This window comes from Dreissena polymorpha, chromosome 5 (genome assembly GCF_020536995.1).
Source record: "Dreissena polymorpha isolate Duluth1 chromosome 5, UMN_Dpol_1.0, whole genome shotgun sequence".
In the NCBI taxonomy this organism is placed as follows: domain Eukaryota; kingdom Metazoa; phylum Mollusca; class Bivalvia; order Myida; family Dreissenidae; genus Dreissena; species Dreissena polymorpha.
In genome coordinates, this window is record NC_068359.1 from 10,168,034 (window position 1) to 10,189,381 (window position 21,348).

Genomic DNA, 21,348 nt, shown 5'->3' on the forward strand with positions numbered 1-21,348 from the left:
CCTAAATTTATTTTAGTCTTCAATGCTCATGCTTTCAAAGACATGTAGCAGTTAGAGAAAATCACGTCTAACCCATTTATGCCTAGTGGACTCTCCCATCCTTCTAAATTGGATCAATTTATTTTCAAAATTAGGGATGTCTAGTATATTTATTTCTATATTTAGAATATTTCTTACAGAAATTCCTTTAAGCAAACAGTGCAGACCCTGATGAGACGCCGCATCATGCAGCGTCTCATCTGGGTCTATGCTGTTTGCAAAGGCCTTTTTTCTAGATGCTAGGCATAAATGGGTTTAAGAAATTCTAACCATAATGAAAGCAGCTGGAGTGTCCTATCATTCATACAAAATAATTATAACAAAACATGTGCCTTTACTACTTAATTCATATTGAAAAAAATTCATTTGTTCTGAATTTTCAAACAATCTTATACTTAATATTTGGGATGAATACAAACAATGAAAAAACAAAATATAAACATGTATGAGTATTTGTATTATCTAAATGAAGTTACTTATAATCATGAACTATACTAAACATATAATAACAGAGAAATAATGTGCATATAAACATTTGCAATGCAGAATGAGCTATCACCATTCAAAAGAAAATGTATACAGATTAAATACTGTTAAAGAACAAGCAAACCGATGTAACAGATTAAAAGCTATGGATGATGCCTGTGTTTTAACAAAAAGCAACAACAATAGCAAATCTTTACTGGAGTAATATCCATTGCTGTTGTTTAACAAAAATTTGATTTTTTTTTCTTCTAAAATTGGAATAATTGTTGTTTTTTTTATCTTACAAGACAATTTGATAGATAGTTTTACCAAATCAGAAAGCAACACTATTTTTAAAACTGAAAGGCATACTCGCTATAATTTTTCAGACCAATTCCGGGACATGGAGTTAAATTGTCCGGGACTTTTGCCGATTTTCCGGGACATGTATAAAATGTAGCGATATTTATAGACATATGCTTTTTTGGTACGTTTTTTTTTTTGTTTCGCATCGTTAATTGCAAAAGTTCGAAAGCCTATCTGAAATACACTTGATCTATTAACGTCAAATTAAACATTACTACTTCCGTTACTAGATACAAGCCACGTGTTTTCAGTGTAAGCGTTCGAAACATAGATGGTGACGTCATTGCGTTATTGTTATTAAGACCGGTGTGTAACGCGTAGGGACAAGTGGACGAATCTGCTGGGCGTTTTGACATGGCGAACGCAATTCAAATTCACTTATTATTTTTAACTTAATGTTTACTGGGGGTTTAGAACAAGACAATAATAAACCTAGTGAGGATGACGTTTTTATATGCTTACTTTTTTACTCAACTTCTTTGTCGGTTAAACGTGCGAACATAAACTGCTTTTAATTTTTCACTCAGCGATGTTGGACTTCAGATGTGTGAACAACTATCATTTGCCCTTACGCAGCGGGAAATAATGACGTTGTAGATTAAAGTCAATTAACAACCACATTCAACAATGCCGCCTTTTCGGTTTGACCGCGAACGTGAGACAATCGATATGATAACAGGACCCCTGTTAATTGATCGATTTTGACACGTAGCGTAGTCTGCCTATTCGGGTAGGCATTGTCATGGAGACGCTGCAGATATACACAGATTCGAGGTGCAGTTAAGCCTAAGATAAGGTACATGTATATATGGATTTTGTAAATTCCGGGACATTTGACAGATTTCCGGGACAGCAGGACAAGTTCTTCATTTCCGGGACTGTCCCGGACAATCCGGGACGTATGGCATGTATGCTGAAAGGTGAAAGGGAAATTTCCGTTTTCAATCCCAGAATCCATTCTGAACACGGTGTACACTGCCTCAAAGATATTTGAAATCTTAATTTCCAAAGAAATATTTGTAGTTTAGCAAAATTTTAAGACCCACATCAAATGCAAAAGTTTTCACATGAAAGTTGTTTTACAATGCTTAATGAATTCAAAACAGATAGCATTGATTTCAAGTCTCTTTTTTATGACATGCTTATAGTTGAGCAAATATCAAACCAAATTCAAGAGCAAATATATTCTACAGCTTAACAATGTTCCAGAATAAAAAGAGTGAGTATACAATTTTTGAATTATCATTAAACACAAAAGTGCCAAACAAAATGTATCCAATTTGATAAAACAATTAAATCAGGTATTGTAATAACTATGCATAAACAATGTTATTACAATAGACAAATTATGTACCCAGTTCTTGATCGGCGGTAGGTAAACATGTTTCTAAGGCAGTTGTTTTACATTTAAATCAGGTATTGTAATAATTATGCATAAACAATGTTATTACAAATAGACAAATTATGTACCCAGTTCTTGATCGGCGGTAGGTAAACATGTTTCTAAGGCAGTTGTTTTACATTTGTTATATTCGCAAAAAGGAAACATACTTAATTGTATACTTATATTTCTTTTTTACTTATCAGTTTTCTTTACAGTTACTAAAAGCATAATCTTTTATTTTATATTTCTCAGTTCAATCATTTTCTTGCAAAATTACGTTACGAGCTTTCTCACCAAATCCCTTGAATTTCAATCATTCTTTTAAGAAAATTAAATAGTTCAGTCATGCCTATGAGTTTAGTTCACTTAGAAAGTTCTTTCTTGATAAAACTGTGCAAGAGAGGGTTACAAACACGCATGGTATTAAACTGCCAAGCATAGTGTGTCACATCTTCTTACCAGAAGACACTATATGGGGGGACAAACAAAATTGCAAATAAAAATACCAGATGGCAAACATAACAAAACTTAAAATAATATGGAATAATACTAAATGCTCTAAAAAAGTTACCAAACAGAATATTCACATTGAATTCAATTTTAATTTAGGGAAAATATACACTTTTGTTAAGTTTATTCTGACAAATGTTAAAAGCCTAAATTTCAACTCTAGTTTCGAAATGGGTTCTTTCAATATTACACAAGGGAAATATTGAAGTAAAAGATATCAAGTCTTGCACAAGATGTGTAGGTTATTTGTTGAATTAGTGCAAGATTGTGTTATCATTTCATCTAAAACATGGTTAGACAAGAGAGTGGATTCAACACTAACCAAATCCTTTTTACATAAACTCTTCTAAACGTATTGTTATTTTTGTTATTTGCGCTGTCAAACAATATGTTAGAAAATTTGTTGGTCAGCTTGAAAATTAGTTATCAAACTAACAATATTCTGGAACCACTTAATTTAAAATTTAGAAGAACATCAAGTATGACATTCAATATAACTCCATGTAGGTAGAGATCTAGATCTTAATAGAAAGAGCTAAATCCTGCAGCTTTGATTCCCTCTGCTGCCCCTATGGACATGGCAAACTTAGAACGGTAGTAAACATATATGTGCAAAAATTTAGCAATGAAGGTATCATGTATGGGGATAGGGCAAGATATCCTTTCAACTGAGATTGCCCTCCTGTCTCTGATTAGTGTAGGGCAGTTGTCAGTTAATAGCATACGTGCTTGCACTTAGTTCTGGTATACCAGATAGCCCAAGAAAAGTGCCAGTATGTTATCTGACAGCTGTCATATGACTGAAATGCTGTTGAAAACAGAGAGACAACTCTACAACACAAACGAACCAACCTATACCAAATGGATATTGAAATGGATTAGACATTTGATACTGTATTATTAGTTACACAGTTAGTAACTAATGGTGTATAGGATATACACCCTCTGTAATTTAATAACAAACTCGAGCTTCGCTCTCGTAAGGTATGAAATTACTGAGGGTGTATATCCCATACACCAACAGTTACCAACAGTGTAACGATTATATCTCAACTGACTACTTGATTACTCTGTGGGTATGGAAATTACTCGGGTTGTATGGAACCCATCCATGGGCATGTGACCGCTATGAGACAATCAGATTAGGTCATTTTTGTAGGAGGTGAGATATCACAGATTAGACACCTGATTTTGTATTGGATTAGACACTTGATATTGTATTCATAAATGCAACTTTACAAGCGCACATACGTGGCTGTCTTCAGCGAGGACATACCTGAAGTGTTGAGAGTGGAGGACCTCAGTCCAGGGTCTTTGTGCAATCCAATCCCCTGTATGGTGAATATGGAAACAGCTGAAAGATATCACATAAACAGCTGAAAGATGTGACATAAACAGCTGAAAGATATCACATAAACAGCTGAAAGATATCACATCAAGTATTAGGATGGACATTTTGTCAATTTCATTGGATAATTTTGTTGATTTCTTTCCATAATTTGTTGATTTCTTTCAATAATTGTTTATTTTATAGTAATGTTTTGTATATTAGTTTGATATAATTTGATACATCCCCTTCAGTATGTTTTAAATTCTTTTTGATTATATTCACATTTAATTTTCTTTTTTTTTTAAGATTTTTGTTTTAAGATTTCATTGACCATAAATTGTTCAACATTATGGTAAGTCTTAAAGTATAAAACAACAAAAAATTTCTTTTCATCATAATTAATACAAAAATTCTGCTGCAGTAAATGTAGATGTATGACGCAATAGAAAATCTTACAAAACAAAATCAGCATACATTATTTGTACGGTTATTTTGGGGTTATTAAAGACAGACTACTCACTATCTTGCAGTCTATGTACACAAGAGAGACAACTCACTATCTGGCAGTCTATGTACACAAGAGAGACAACTCACTATCTGGCAGTCTATGAACACAAGAGAGACAACTCAATATCTGGCAGTCTATGTACACAAGAGAGACAACTCACTATCTGGCAGTCTATGTACACAAGAGAGACAACTCACTATCTGGCAGTCTATGTACACAACAGTGACAACTCACTATCTGGCAGTCTATCTACACAAGAGAGACAACTCACTATCTGGCAGTCTATGTACACAAGAGAGACAACTCACTATATGGCAGTTAATGTACACAAGAGAGACAACTCACTATCAGGCAGTCTATGTACACAAGAGAGACAACTCACTATCTGGCAGTCTATGTACACAAGAGAGACATCTCACTATTAGGCAGTCTCTGTACACAAGAGAGACAACTCACTATCTGGCAGTTTATGTACACAAGAGAGACAACTCACTATCAGGCAGTCTATGTACACAAGAGAGACAACTCACTATCTGGCAGTCTATGTACACAAGAGAGGCAACTCACTATCTGGCAGTCTATGTACACAAGAGAGACAACTCACTATCTGGCAGTCTATGTACACTGGGTCCCAAAGAGTTGAAGAATGCGTGTCTCGTTCCATCTGCTGCTGATATTCTCATTTTGGCTTGGTACTGGAACAACACACAAATGTTCTTGATTTGAGCCTCGCTCTGATAAAACCAGGCTAAATGCATGTGCGTTAAGATCGTCCACACAGGCTAAATGCATGTGTGTTAAGTATCGTCCACACAGGCTAAATGCATGCGTTAAGTATTGTCCACACAGGCTAAATGCATGTGTTAAGTATCGTCCACACAGGCTAAATGCATGTGTTAAGTATCGTCCACACAGGATTAATGCATGTTCGTTAAGTATTGTCCACACAGGCTAAATGCATGTCAATGAAGTATCGTCCACACAGGCTAAATGCATGCGTTATGTATTGTCCACACAGGCTATTTGCATGAATTAAGTATCGTCCACACAGGCTAAATGCATGTGTTAAGTATCATCCACACAGGCTAAATGCATGTGTTAAGTATCGTCAACACAGGCTAAATACATGCGTTAAGTATCGTCCACACAGGCTAAATGCAAGCGTTAAGTATCGTCCACACAGGCTAAATGCATGCGTTAAGTATTGTCCACACAGGCTAAATGCATGCGTTAAGTATCGTCCACACAGGCTAAATGCATGCGTTAAGTATCGTCCACACAGGCTTATCAAGAATTACACTCTCTGTTTATATGGAATTTCTTGCTGATAGGAAGTCTCTTCTTATAAAAAAAAGAGTTTAAGCAGAAAGTGTCATCCCTGACTAGCCTGTGAGACTGCAGACACAGAGACTGTGAGACTGCAGACACAGAGACTGTGAGACTGCAGACACAGAGACTGTGAGACTGCAGACACAGAGACTGTGAGACTGCAGACACAGAGACTGTGAGACTGCAGACACAGAGACTGCGAGACTGCAGACACAGAGACTGCGAGACTGCAGACACAGAGACTGTGAGACTGCAGACACAGAGACTGTGAGACTGCAGACACAGAGACTGTGAGACTGCAGACACAGAGACTGTGAGACTGCAGACACAGAGACTGTGAGACTGCAGACACAGAGACTGTGAGACTGCAGACACAGAGACTGTGAGACTGCAGACACAGAGACTGTGAGACTGCAGACACAGAGACTGTGAGACTGCAGATACAGAGACTGTGAGACTGCAGACACAGAGACTGTGAGACTGCAGACACAGAGACTGTGAGACTGCAGACACAGAGACTGTGAGACTGCAGACACAGAGACTGTGAGACTGCAGACACAGAGACTGTGAGACTGCTGACACAGAGACTGTGAGACTGCAGACACAGAGACTGTGAGACTGCAGACACAGAGACTGTGAGACTGCAGACACAGAGACTGTGAGACTGCAGATACAGAGACTGTGAGACTGCTGACACAGAGACTGTGAGACTGCAGACACAGAGACTGTGAGACTGCAGACACAGAGGCTGTGAGACTGCACAGGTTAATCTGGGACAACACTTCACTCACATTCATTAAGCCCAGTTTTCCCAACATGGAAGCTGAAATGCAATCATTTTTTCATTTCCGTTACATTACTCAGTTTTCTGGGATAAATACTCACCTCAACTCATTTAAGTAAAATTATTATTTATTAGTTCAATTTGTGCCACACATGCAGACAAAAATACTGGAAAGTTGAAGTATAAATAAATATTATGTATATGGTTCATGCATAAGACTGATTTGTATTCTTTATAATAGAATAGCCTTTCATGTAATGCCAAATGCATGTCTGATCAAAACTATGATTTCAATTTTATTTTTAATTATTACTTTTCAAATGGAACCAATAATTTTATTCACTAACAAGCATATTCCAGGATACCTTTCATGACAAATTCTGACAATTCAATACTTTTTCCATGATCTCTTCCCACCTTGTTCTTACAAACTAATTAAGAAAGTAATTATACAATAATTTTGATACCATGTTTTTTTATTCAGTGCTAAATCATGAGCTATTGTAAAACGAAAAGAAGCATAACATCAGAATGACAATACATTCCTAATTGGCAACGGTAGCTTTAGTAACAAAATTATTTCAATAATAACATTAGGCCACTCCAAATTGATTTGTTGGTCATCGGATTTGCCGCACCTATTTTTTCAAGATGGAAAAAAAATAAAAATAAAAAAAATAACGCTCACACTCATTTTTGTGTCCTTCTGTAACCATAGCGGATGTGTTTGTTTTTTTTATTTGTGAAAAAATAAAAAAAAGCAATCTCGCAGAAACGATTTTGACGCTGAATATGAATGCCAAATATAGTGTTTTGTAACCTTTTTAATCGATAACTGTAGTCGCTCGAAAATTCGATCGAGACGACCAGAAAAATGGCTTCCTGCGTGACTGTTTTAACAAACTGCTGCAGCCAACCCTTATAAATATAAACACATCTGCTTCGTTCTGTGACTTATTTGAAGGTGTTTGTTCACGTTCGAACATGCAACTATCAGCAGATACCGTTGAAGCATGTTCAATTTAACAACATCGGGAAACATGATGTAAGTTTGTTTATGCGTTTTCTTCATTACATGGGCATATCGACGGTATTTCCCTATATGTAGGCAAATTTTTCCTACAACACAATTTTAAGTGAACAAAAAATAAACATAAAATCATTAAAGGCTGGTTCTAAAAGAGTCACAGGGACAATGCTTTAGAAGTATTAAAATACATGGTTGACGGAACATGTTTTACAGCTAGGTCCGTGTATTTTAGAAACATCAAAAAAGTTCTTTGTAATGTATACATTTATTTCAGAAAAATACAATACCGTACTAGCCATCGATATGCCCCTTTTAAAATAAGGTATCGACAATGGATGTCTGTCATTATCATTTTGATGATTGTCCCTCTTCCAGTGCTATTGCAACATGGTATACCTTTTCACAGCTTGCAACATGGTATACCTTTTCACAGCTTGCAACATGGTATACCTTTTCACAGCTTGCAACATGGTATACCTTTTCACACCTTTCACTATTGAAAACTTCGAGCAAATATAAGCAGCAGTAGGTAGACATGTGTCCCTTACTTCAATGATATGGTTATATTTCGTGGTCAAAGGTCATATGCAACTTACTCCTATAAATATGAGGTCGATATACATCAAACTGTAGCATCGTTCCGACATGAAATCAAATCGGAAGCTTTAACGGCTGCAAATTCATATTATAGCGCAGAATCTTCATGGAAGAGTTATTCAATATAAAAATAAAATATTATTTTACTAATTGCATTAGAAGATGTTTTATTAAAACTTACACAAGTAATGCTATTCCTGATATGAAAACACTAGCTTTAGACTTGTGTTCTACATTTTAAAGTTTAAGTGCTGAAACCTTATTTGAGTGCATTTTTATTTGAAAAGTATGTTACTCATAGATATATTATTGCTTGTCTGTACAAAGATTTGTTTCTTTGTATAAGAATTGATTTGAATGTAAACTATAGCTGTTTAAACCTGTATCTCTTGTAAATGCAATATTTTTCTATCAAAATGTGATTTATTTATTCTTCGCTCATTGCTCGCTCGAAAATTTTCCTGTTCTCAAAAAAAATAAAAAAATTAATTTTCGCTCGCCTCTTCAACTTTTTATCAAAAATAAGTAGACCAACAAATCAATTTGGAGTGGCCTTATTGGAAAATTGTTTTTATTATCTTAATGATATCTATGTTTAACTTTGCTACTTTCCAGATAAACAAGCAAATTTGTTGAATTGATATCCCCCGCCAATATGCTTCTGGACACAATAGGGTTATATTTGACACTCAAAAAAGCATTTTTTCAAGATACAAAGGGCCATTACTCCGTTATTAACAGATGGTGTACACTGCCATTTGGTGTGCATCATCTTCTTATTGATATACATACCCATACCAACTTTCAATGAAATCTGCCAAAGCACTTCCAATATATGGCTCTGGACACACAAAAAAAGCATGTTTTCAAGATACAAAGGGCCATAACTCCGTTATTAACAGATGGTGTGCAATGCTATTTGGCGTGCATCATTCTCTTATCCATATATATACTCATACCAAGTTTCAATGAAATCCGCCAAAGCACTTCCAAGATATGGCTCCGGACGGACGGACAGAAAGACAGAAGGACGGAAAGACAGGGACGGACAACGCCAAAACAATATCCCTGCGCCTATGGCGGGGGATAAAAAAGTCTAAATAAGACGTTTATGTAATTTGTGTTCAGAAAAAAATCATGTTTGATTTCGAGGTATCTCATAATGATCGTCCTTTGACAAACATTTTGTTTGGACAAAGTGAGGAATAACCTCTAAGTATTTACCTGTAAAAGTTTTGACAGCAAATCTAAACCATCCCCGTCCAATCTACAAATATAAACCAATAAACACGTTTAAGCCATTTATTCATAGTGAACTCTCCCATCCTTCTAAATTGGATCAATTTATTTCCAAAATTAGGGATGTCTAGTATATTTATTTCTATATTCAGATTATTTCTTGCAGAAATTCCTTTAAGCAAACAGCGCAGACCCTGATGAGACACCGCATCATGCGGCGTCTCATCTGGGTCTACGCTGTTTGCCTAGGCCTGTTTTCTAGACGCTAGGAATAAACACGTAAATCACACACGCATTATAATGGTGTTTTGCTGATTTCAATTTGTTAAATCCATGATTTTACGATGAATGCTTCATCTCATCTTTAAAGAAGAATATTTAAGGACCAATAACTGTAAAGAGGTTGAAAATAAAACAAGGACCTTTTCTACTGGACCAATTTATTGAAAGATATCATTTAAACACATTTTTTTTAGCAAGTTTCCTGAATAATGGGCAGTAAATGTAAGCCTAGAGAGTTCACAAGGTTTTACAAGGATCATGTACATTTACTGCCCCATCCCCCTCTTGACTATTTTTTCCACCAAGCCAGAACCATTTTCAAACTCTACTGAAATTCAAATGAAACAAATGTTTTCAGCAAGTTTCATGATGATTGTGCAAAAAGTGTGGTTTTTAGAGTGTTCACAAGCATTTTCTTTTAGTTGACATAGTGACCTAGGTTTTGACCACACATGACCCAGTGTTGAAATTTCAGAGATATCAATTGGAGAAATATTCTGAAAAAAAAATTCATAAAGATTTGGCAATAAATGTTGCCTCTCAAGTTTTCACAAGGTAAATATTTACGACGCACAAGGTAAAAGAATGATGGACAAAAGGTGATCACTTAAGCTAACCATGAGCACATTGTGCTCAGGTGAGCTTAGAACAGGAATATCTTCAGCAAAGTTGATCATAGGAAAGTGACGACTGCAAATGCACAAGTTCAACAAATCAACAAATACCAAAATGTTATATGATGTAAACTGAAGTAGAAAATGTTGGTATTTAGTTTGATCAATAATCTCTCAATCCTTAGACAAATACCCTACACACAAGAAAAAACAATCTTTGAAACTTGTAAATCATTACCGTGGTGCTATATTTATAAGAGGTTCTGCGCGATACAAGGGTATGTGGTATTCCCTGAACTCATCATTTTGAGAGAGGTTTGGATAAACAGAGTCGTCCGGTGTGCCGAGAGTCTTGAATATTAAATGCAGCTCGTCTTCAAACCGTTGATCCGGGAAACAACGGCCGTCCACACGCCATCTCGTAAAATATGCACCCAACACCCCTGCAACAGGCAAACACAATGAAGGAAAACAGGGAAAAACATAGGATCACAAAGTATTCACCTCAAGTACTTATTTTCAGATGACTGGCAAAAATTTGGACCATAGGCCAATGCTAGATACAAGTTGGACCTTTGGCCAGTTATAGATACCAGTTGGACCTTGGGCCAGTAGAGATACCAATTGGACCATGGGTCAGTTGAGATACAAGTTGGACCATGGGCCAGTTATAGATACCAGTTGGACCTTGGGCCAGTTATAGATACCAGTTGGACCTTGGGCCAGTAATATAGATACCAGTTGGACCTTGGGCCAGTTATAGATACCAGTTGGACCTTGGGCCAGTAATATAGATACCAGTTGATCTTTGGGCAAGTTATAGATACCAGTTGGTCTTTGGGCAAGTTCAAGAAGATGCCAGTCGAACATTGGGCCAGTTATAGTTACCAGTTGGACCTTGGGCCTGCAATAGATACCAGTTGGAACGTGGGCCTGTAATAGATACCAGTTGTACCTTAGGCCAGTTCTTGATACCAGTTGGACCTTGGGCCAGTAATAGATACCTGTTGGGCCATCGCCAGTCATAGATACCTTTTGGGCCATGGGCAAGTTCTAGATATAAGTTGGACCTTGGGCCAGTTATAGATACCAGTTGGACCTTGGGTCAGTTATAGATACCAGTTGGACCTAAGGTCAGTTATGGATACCAGATCTTGAGGCAAGCAATTTGGACCTTGGGCAAGTTATCGATACCAGATCTTTAGGCAAGTAATTTGGACCTTGGGCCAGTTATGGATATCAGATCTTGAGGCAAGTAATTTGGACCTTGGGCCAGTTATGGATATCAGATCTTGAGGCAAGTAATTTGGACCTTGGGCCAGTTGTCGATACAAGTTCGACCTTGGGCCTGTTATAGAAACCAGTTGACCCTTGGGCCAGTTATAGATACCAGTTGGACCTTGGGCCAGTTTTAGATACCAGATAGATACCAGTTGGACCTTGGACCAGTTTTAGATACCAGTTGGACCAGTTATAGATACCAGTTGGACCTTGGGCCAGTTATAAATACCAGTTGGACCTGGGGCCAGTTATAGATACCAGTTTGACCTTGGGTCAGTTCTAGATACCAGTTGGACCTGGGGCCAGTTATAGATACCTGATAGATATCAGTTGGACCTTGGGCCAGTTATGGATACCAGTTGGACCTTGGGCCAGTTAGGATACCAGATCTTGAGGCAAGTAATTTGGACCTTGGGCAAGTTATCGATACCAGATCTTGAGGCAAGTAATTTGGACCTTGGGCCAGTTATCGATACGAGTTTGACCTTGGGCCATAGATACCAGTACTGTTGAACCTTGGGCCAGTAATAGATACCAGTTGGACCTTAGGCCAGTTAGAGAAGATACCAGTAGGACCTTGGGCCAGTTATAGATACCAGTTGGACCTTGGGCCAGTTATCGATACCAGATAGATACCAGTTGGACCTTGGGCCAGTTGAGAAGATACAAGTCGGACCTTGGGCCAGTTGTAGATACCAGTTGGACCTTGGACAAGTTAGGAAGATACCAGTTGGACCTTGGGCCAGTTGGGAAGATACCAGTTGGACCATGGGCCAGTTTAGATACCAGTTGGACCTTGGGCCTGTTATCGATAGGAGTTGGACCTTGGGCCAGTTTAGATACCAGTTGGACCTTGGGCCAGTTATAGATACTAGTTGGACCTTGGGCCAGTTCTTGATACCAGTTGGACCTTGGGCCAGTTAGGCAGATACCAGTCGGACCTTGGGCCAGTTAGGAAGATACCAGTCGGACCTTGGGCCAGTTGTAGATACCAGTTGGACCTTGGACAAGTTATCGATACCAGATCTTGAGGCAAGAAATTTGGACCTTGGGCCAGTTATGGATATCAGATCTTGAGGCAAGTAATTTGGACCTTGGGCCTGTTATCGATAGGAGTTGGACCTTGGGCCAGTTATAGATACCAGTTGGACCTTGGGCCAGTTAGATACCAGTTGGACCTTGGGCCAGTTATAGATACCAGTTGGACCTTGGGCCAGTTATGAATACCAGTTGGCCCTAAGGCCAGTTAAAAAAGATACCAGTGGGACCTTGGGCCAGTTATAGATACCAGTCGGATCTTGAGTCAGTTATGGATTACAGATCTTGAGGAAAGTAATTTGGACTTTGGGCAAGTTATCTATACCAGATCTTGAGGCAAGAAATGCCCTTGGGAATTATAATAATTTCATTCTGCATTGTCTTGCAAAGGACTGCATAATTTTTCTCATTTTGAAATTGTTACCATGGTGACCCCACAGTTTTAATACATGTATTGTTATTGTCATGTTACTCACTCTTTAACATTCATGGTTCCTAAAATTAAATGAAGTTTTATATGTTTTATTATAGCAATATGTAACATTATTTGAAGGATTAAATGAAAATTGAACAAAACAAAGAAAAGTATATGTGTGTATGTACTAAATTATAGGATCAGTTTGAATTTGTTCACATCTATTTAACAAAACTTCTTTTTATAAACATTGGTTGCCATGGTAACAGTTAACATGATTACCGTCAAATGGAAACATTCAGATACATTTTGCAATGATGTTTTTATGATAGGGATTGCTATCCATAGAAGTATTGTAATGAAATAAAAGCCAAGAGTTAGCATTGTTATTGTCAAATCAAGCCCACAGTTACATTTATCCTGTGTATTAAAACCCATAAGGTTTACGTACACATTTATTATCTTTCAAAACACAACTGCCCTTCTTGAATCAAAGGTGGACTGGAGCTCGGAAGTACAACAGCCATGGTGGACTGGAGCTCGGAAGTACAATAGCCATTTTTGGATTTCCGTATTATTTTCATAGCAGGCTTCGAGTTGTTCCACTTACCACATATCTATGGGTGTTCCGTATTCTGTGGAACCTAGCAAAACATCTGGTGGGCGATACCTGAAAATATATCATCACCATCATCATCATCCTAGTCATCATCATCATCATCATCATCATCATCATCATCATCATCATCATCATCATCATCATCATCATCATCAACATCATCATCATCATCATCATCATCATCATCATCATCATCATCATCATTGAAATCATCACTCATCGCCATCACCACCACTATCATACTCATCATCATCATCATCAGCAGCAGCAGCAGCAGTAGCAGCAGCAGCAGCAGCAGCAGTGAAACAATGATCATCATCATCAGCAGCAGCTACAGCAGCAGCAGCATCATTGAGTCTAATAATTTCCATCATGTACCAACCTAAAGACTACAAAACACACACATGTACAAGTCATGTGCAAACACAATTCAGCACCATTTCATCTCTCCAGAGGACCACAGTGCTAATGAAATGCTGACGCACATAAGTAACCAATATCAAGGGATGACAGTAAAACTGTTGTAACTATTATAAGCTACATAAAGCTATTAGAATAGTTTCGCATTCACCCTTTGACTTGTCACAGACTGACAGACAGGGAGTGGAGTGGGAGATGGGGATATGAGAATACTGTCAATACCAGCTGTTTCTTCTGGAAAAGCGTGACAACATATGGCCAGGCCTTGTGAAAATTGTGCATATATGCTCTTCAAGTGTTTTGTGATTAATTCTTGGAAAAGTTTAAGTTTCAGATGGCCTTTTACTAGCTTAAATTCCTTGTATGCCTTTTTACAATATTTGTTCCAAGGCGTGACCACATTATAATATTATGTATTTGTGTCAGTTACACTCCCAAATTCTTTGCATTTACTGTTTCAATTCAATTACCGCAAGTTGAATTATATTCATGTTAAGGAGTGCAGTGTTCTCCAGAAGAATCATAACATGTGGGACAATTGTATTGGGGCTCATAAAAAGATGGGGACATTTTCTTTATTACTAAAAACAAAAATTCACTCAATTGTTACTCATATATGCATTTACAAATAAGAACAAGCTTGAAACTCATCAACCATACACACGAGAACTTAAAGCTAAAATATTATCACGATTTTTAAAAAATTCTTCGTCAGTTTTCCTCAAGTTTTTGCCGCTACAATTTTAACATTTTACATTCGTCAACAATTTTATAAATATAGCTGCAGAGAGAATGCAAACACAATGTGGCTTTCATAAGTTTTTTGTTTAATTTGACCTTGCGACCTAGTTCTTTACCCCATGCTACCTGTTTCAAACTCTACTGCCATGTCATTGGAATACATGTTTGATACAATTACACAAAAAGTGGTTAATAAATGTATTCTCTAGAGTTTTAAAAGCTGGAGTATTCACAGTTTTTTCTGATATTTGACCTGCTGACCTAGTTTAGGACTCCACTGACCCAGTTTCAAATTTGTCAAACTTGGCAAAGATATCATTAACATAAATGTTCTAACATTTTTCATGAAGATTTGCCTATAAATGTGGCCTCCAGTGTTCACAAGAAAAATTATGAAAACAGGCAAATGTTGATGACAGCCAACAGATGGCTCATGACAGATAATACACGAAGGTGATCACAGAGGCTCACCACAAGTATGCTGTGGATTTCCACTGACAGAAGGCGATCACAGAGGCTCACCACAAGTATGCTGTGGATTTCCATTCAAATTACATTTTCATTGCCTCACCAGAACTCTTGGAGTTTATAGTTTGAAATGTGATTTCTATTTCATAATGATGTAATACTATAAAGTATGCACATGTAAATACAATTCTAGTTTGCTTACATTATTATTTTCAAAACAATGCCATACTAAAAGAAACAAACTACTACAATTTAGGTTTATTAATATAAAATATTCACATATTTTGACTGTATAATCAAAGAATCTTAATGAGAACTGGTCAAAAGCACATTCAACTTACCATAAAGTTACAACTTCATTGGAATATGTCTTCGTTGGTATAGACTTGGCCCGTGCCAAACCTGAAAAAAGGAAATAGGCCGCCTAGATATTTGTATCATGCATAAATTAAATCATGTACAACTATCAATATTATATCGGACAAGAACAATACAAATATAACTTTTTTCTAGGCAAGTTTGATGTAATTCTTAAAATAAAATTACATAAAGTTGTTCTAAAAAAGAAACAAGAGATGTGTTTGTCAGAAACACAATGCCCATTTCTGCACCACTTTGATTTATTTATTGTTTTTTATCATTTGGCAGGTACAGATAATTATCTCCTTTTGAAGCTTTTTTTTTGACCTTTGACCTTGAAGGATGCTCTAGACCTTTCACCACTCAAAATGTGCAGCTCCATGAGATACACATGCATGCCAAATATCAAGTTGCTATCTGAAGGGACATAAAAATTATGAGCATTTTTCTAAACCTTAACGCAGAAACCTAAACACAAAGTGTGACGGAAAGACGGATGGACAGGCCGACGGTCCGATCACTATATGCCCTCCTTCGGGGGCATAAAAACAACAACAGATTTCTTCACTACAGATTAAGGCCAAAATTACAGTTTCAAAGGTTTAAACATCAAGGTCAACCCTTAACATTTTAGGTCACAAGTTAAGTTTCAACTTCAAAACTCCAACTTAACATCAGGAGTACAGTTTAAATAAAAAATATCCAGTTTAATAACAATTATTTCAGTTTAAAGTCAATAGTTCAGTGTAAGTTAAACATTCAAATATAACAGTTTTGGTTAACTGGTTAATTATTTACTAACCAAGATCCAATGTAAAGAATAAAGTGAAATGGTCAATATCCGGATCTGAATTCCAGCTATGTCTAGGACATGTGATTCTAGGTTAAGATCTGGGGTATAGCTAATTGTCACACAAGTCTATATCAAGGTAACGATGTTCTAAATAAGGGCCATTGTTTTCTTGGTCAAGGAAACATGATTCTCCATCAAGGTCACAACATTGTAGTTGTAGCTCACATTATTCAAGGTCAAATAGCTGGGTCCTAATTCAATGTCACTAGGCTCTCAACAAGGGTCATAAGATTCTAGATCAGGTTGCAGTCACAAACCAAAGTCCGCCAGTTTCAGTTCCCCTCGCTCGTTGATGAGCAGGTTCTGTGGTTTTAGGTCACGATGCAGCACCTGACGCTTGTGGCAGTAGGCCAGACCTCGTAGGAGCTGGTAGAGGAATATCTGGGAGCAAAACAGAACATGATAATGGTACAGGAATATCTTGGAGGAAAACACAACATGATAATGGTACAGGAATATCTGGGAGGAAACACAACATGATAATGGTACAGAATTATCTGTGAGGAAAACACAACCTGATAATGGTACAGGAATATCTGTGAGGAAAAACAACATGATAATGGTACATGAATATCTGGGAGGAAAACGCAACATGATAATGGTACAGATAATGGTACAGGAATATCTTGGAGGAAAACACAACATGATAAAGGTACAGATAATGGTACAGGAATATCTTGGAGGAAAACACAATATGATAATGGTACAGGAATATCTTGGAGGAAAACACAACATGATAATGGCACATATAATGGTTCAGGAATATCTGGGAGTAAAACACAACATGATAATGGTACAGGAATATCTGGGAGGAAAAACAACATGATAATGGTACAGGAATATCTGGGAGGAAAACACAACATGATAATGGTACAGGAATATCTGGGAGCAAAACACAACATGATAATGGTACAGGAATATCTGGGAGCAAAACACAACATGATAATGGTACAGGAATATCTGGGAGGAAAACACAGCATGATAATGGTACAGCAATATCTTGGAGGAAAAACAACATGATAATGGTACAGGAATATATTGGAGGAAAACCCAACATGATAATAGTACAGGAATATCTGGGAGGAAACACAACATGATAACGGTAAAGGAAGATCTTGGAGGAAAGCACAACATGATAATGGTACAGGAATATATTGGAGGAAAACACAACATGATAATGGTACAGGAATATCTTGGAGGAAAACACAACATGATAATGGTACAGGAATATCTTGGAGGAAAACAACATGATAATGGTACAGGAATATCTTGGAGGAAAACACAACATGATAATGGTACATGAATATCTTGGAGGAAAACACAACATGATAATGGTACAGGAATATCTGGGAGGAAAACACAAAATGATAATGGTACAGGAATATCTGGGAGGAAAAAACAATATAATAATGGTACAGGAATATCTGGGAGGAAAACACAACATGATAATGGTACAGGAATATCTGAGAGGAAAACACAAAATGATAATGGTACAGGAATATCTGGGCAGAAAACGCTACATGATAATGGTACAGGAATATCTGGGCAGAAAACGAACAATGATAATGGTACAGGAATATCTGGGTGGAAAACGCAACATGATAATGGTACACATAAATCTGGGCAGAAAAAACTATAACATGATAATGTTACAGGAATATCTGGGAGGAAAAAACAATATGATAATGGTACAGGAATATCTGGGAGGAAAACACAACATGAAAATGGTACAGGAATATCTGAGAGGAAAACACAAAACGATAATGGTACAGGAATATCTGGGCAGAAAACGCTACATGATAATGGTACATGTATATCTGGGCAGAAAACGCAAAATGATAATGGTACAGGAATATCTGGGTGGAAAACACAACATGATAATGGTACACATAAATCTGGGCAGAAAAAACTAAAACATGATAATGTTACAGGAATATCTTGGAGGAAAACACAACATGATAATGGTACAGGAATATCTTGGAGGAAAACACAACATGATAATGGTACAGGAATATCTGGGTGGAAAACACAACATTATAATGGTACAGGAATATCTTGGTGGAAAACACAATATGATAATGGTACAGGAATATCTTGGAGGAAAACACAACATGATAATGGTACAGGAATATCTGGTTGGAAAACACAACATGATAATGGTACAGGAATATCTGGGTGGAAAACACAACATGATAATGGTACAGGAATATCTTGGTGGAAAACACAACATGATAATGGTGCAGGAATATCTGAGAGGAAACACAACATGATAATGGTACAGGAATATCTTGGTGGAAAACACAACATGATAATGGTACAGGAATATCTTGGAGGAAAACACAACATGATAATGGTACAGGAATATCTGGGTGGAAAACACAACATTATAATGGTACAGGAATATCTTGGTGGAAAACACAATATGATAATGGTACAGGAATATCTTGGAGGAAAACACAACATGATAATGGTACAGGAATATCTGGTTGGAAAACACAACATGATAATGGTACAGGAATATCTGGGTGGAAAACACAACATGATAATGGTACAGGAATATCTGAGTGGAAATACAACATGATAATGGTACAGGAATATCTTGGTGGAAAACACAACATGATAATGGTATAGGAATATCTTGGAGGAAAACACAATATGAATATGGTACAGGAATATCTGTGAGAAAAACACAACATGATAATGGTACAGGAATATCTGTGAGGAAACACACCATGATAATGGTACAGGAATATCTTGGAGGAAACACAACATGACAATGGTACATGAATATCTGTGAGGAAACACAACATGATTATAGTACAGGAATATCTGGGAGGAAACACAACATGATAATGGTACAGGAATATCTTGGAGGAAACACAGCATGATAATGGTACAGGAATATCTGGGAGCAAAACACAACATGATAATGGTACAGGAATATCTGGGAGCAAAACACAACATAATAATGGTACAGGCATATCTGGGAGGAAAACACAACATGATAATGGTAGATGAAAATCTGAGATGAAACAACATGATAATGGTACAGGAATATTTGGGAGGAAAATGCAACATGATAATGGTACAGGAATATCTGGGAGGAACATAAATACAATCTAAGTTGCGATGACCTAGTGGATATGTCTGCTTAGCTATCATGAGGTCGAAAGTACGATTCCCACTCTGGGAACTTTAACAACATCATCTCATAAGACACAAAGCAATTTCCATACCCAGGAAATGGACTCAGAAGAGTCTCCATAAAGACACTGAAACAGCCGAATAGCTCTACATTTTGTCTGTCAAATCAAAATTATTGATTCTTTTAATTATATACAATCCTAAAGCTAATACATAAAATATTTATTTCAAAATGATGCTGAATTTCTGTATAAGTTTGAAAACAGTTATTGCAGAGTTGTGTCCCTTGTTAATGGCTGCACGTGAAAATTGCGCTCTCGAAAAATTTCAATAATTTCAAAAATGGCTATCGATACTGTGCTTTACAGGATGCGAATTGGATTATTTGTGATGCCAAATAAGACAAGAAGTAGATTGTGTACACTGTGTGTGGGTAAAAGGAGTGTTAGTGTCTGTTTGCGTCTAGCTGTTTTCCTGTCTATGTTGATGTTACTGGGTGGGGATGTGGAGACGAATCCTGGACCACCGCGTACACAAAAACAACGGACTTTATCGTTCGTTGAAACAGCAGCGAGAGCTACGGAGACGATTGCAACGCCCGCGAGTGCACGGGACGCTCATTTAAACACAAGCCGATCTAACCAGGACAGTGAGGTAATGTGTTTTCTCAGAGAAATGAAAGCCGAAGTGCGCGCTGATTTGTCAACGATAAACTCGAAAGTTGATGACATAAGTAACACAGTAAATTTGTTAAAAACAGAAAATGAATCGCTCAAACAGGAAAATCAAGAAATGAAGAAACAAATTCATAGCCTTTGTTCGAAAATTGACAGTTTAGAGGGTCATTCGCGGCGGAATAATTTGCGTTTTCTCGGGATCCCGGGAACAAGCGGGGAGAAGTGGGAGGAAACGGAACTGAAGGTACGACATTTCATCAATGACACACTTGGTTTGCCCGATCTTGAGCACGTCGAAATAGAAAGAGCGCACAGAGTGGGTAATAAAAATTCTGAAAAACCCCAGATTGTCGCTAAATTTTCTCGCTACAAAGACCGTGAGACCATACTCAAAAAATCAAGGGAAGTTTTGGACAGGAATTCTCAATTTTCCGTACGCGAGGATTTCACTGAGCGAGTGCAACTACACAGGCGTGAACTGGGAAAGCGGTTAGTTCAAGCGCGAAGTCAAGGACAATACGCTTCATTGCGCTTTGACAAGCTATTTATTGATAACGAGGTGTACCAGTACGACGACTTGACCGGCGAAATTACTAAAATTGGAAATACCCGTGGAAGACAACATACACGCACGAACAATAGCCAGCTGAATGTGGTGAGAGGGGATTATCGCGAGGGCAGTGAGGCGGAACGATCCGATGACGAAAGCGAAGCTGGGGCAACAGGCGGGGTGGAATAGGATCGAGGTCAAGGCCCAACAGAAAACATTACCATTATAACATGGAATGTGTGTGGTCTAAGGAAACTTGTAAATAATTGTGACTTTGTAAATTATTTACTTTCATTTGATATCAT

At 37.3% G+C, this 21,348-nt stretch overlaps 1 protein-coding gene across 1 annotated transcript in view; it reads right to left on the reverse strand.

The window, feature by feature from the left end:
• The window catches only part of LOC127880981 (cyclin-dependent kinase 17-like), a 133,602-nt gene that overhangs the window by 7,442 nt on the left and 104,812 nt on the right, over positions 1 to 21,348 (reverse strand). The window contains 8 exon segments of the mRNA XM_052428536.1: positions 4,041 to 4,118; positions 5,207 to 5,297; positions 9,567 to 9,609; positions 10,716 to 10,855; positions 10,857 to 10,920; positions 13,822 to 13,881; positions 15,801 to 15,861; positions 16,930 to 17,053. Coding sequence (XP_052284496.1) covers positions 4,041 to 4,118; positions 5,207 to 5,297; positions 9,567 to 9,609; positions 10,716 to 10,855; positions 10,857 to 10,920; positions 13,822 to 13,881; positions 15,801 to 15,861; positions 16,930 to 17,053 — 661 coding nt within the window.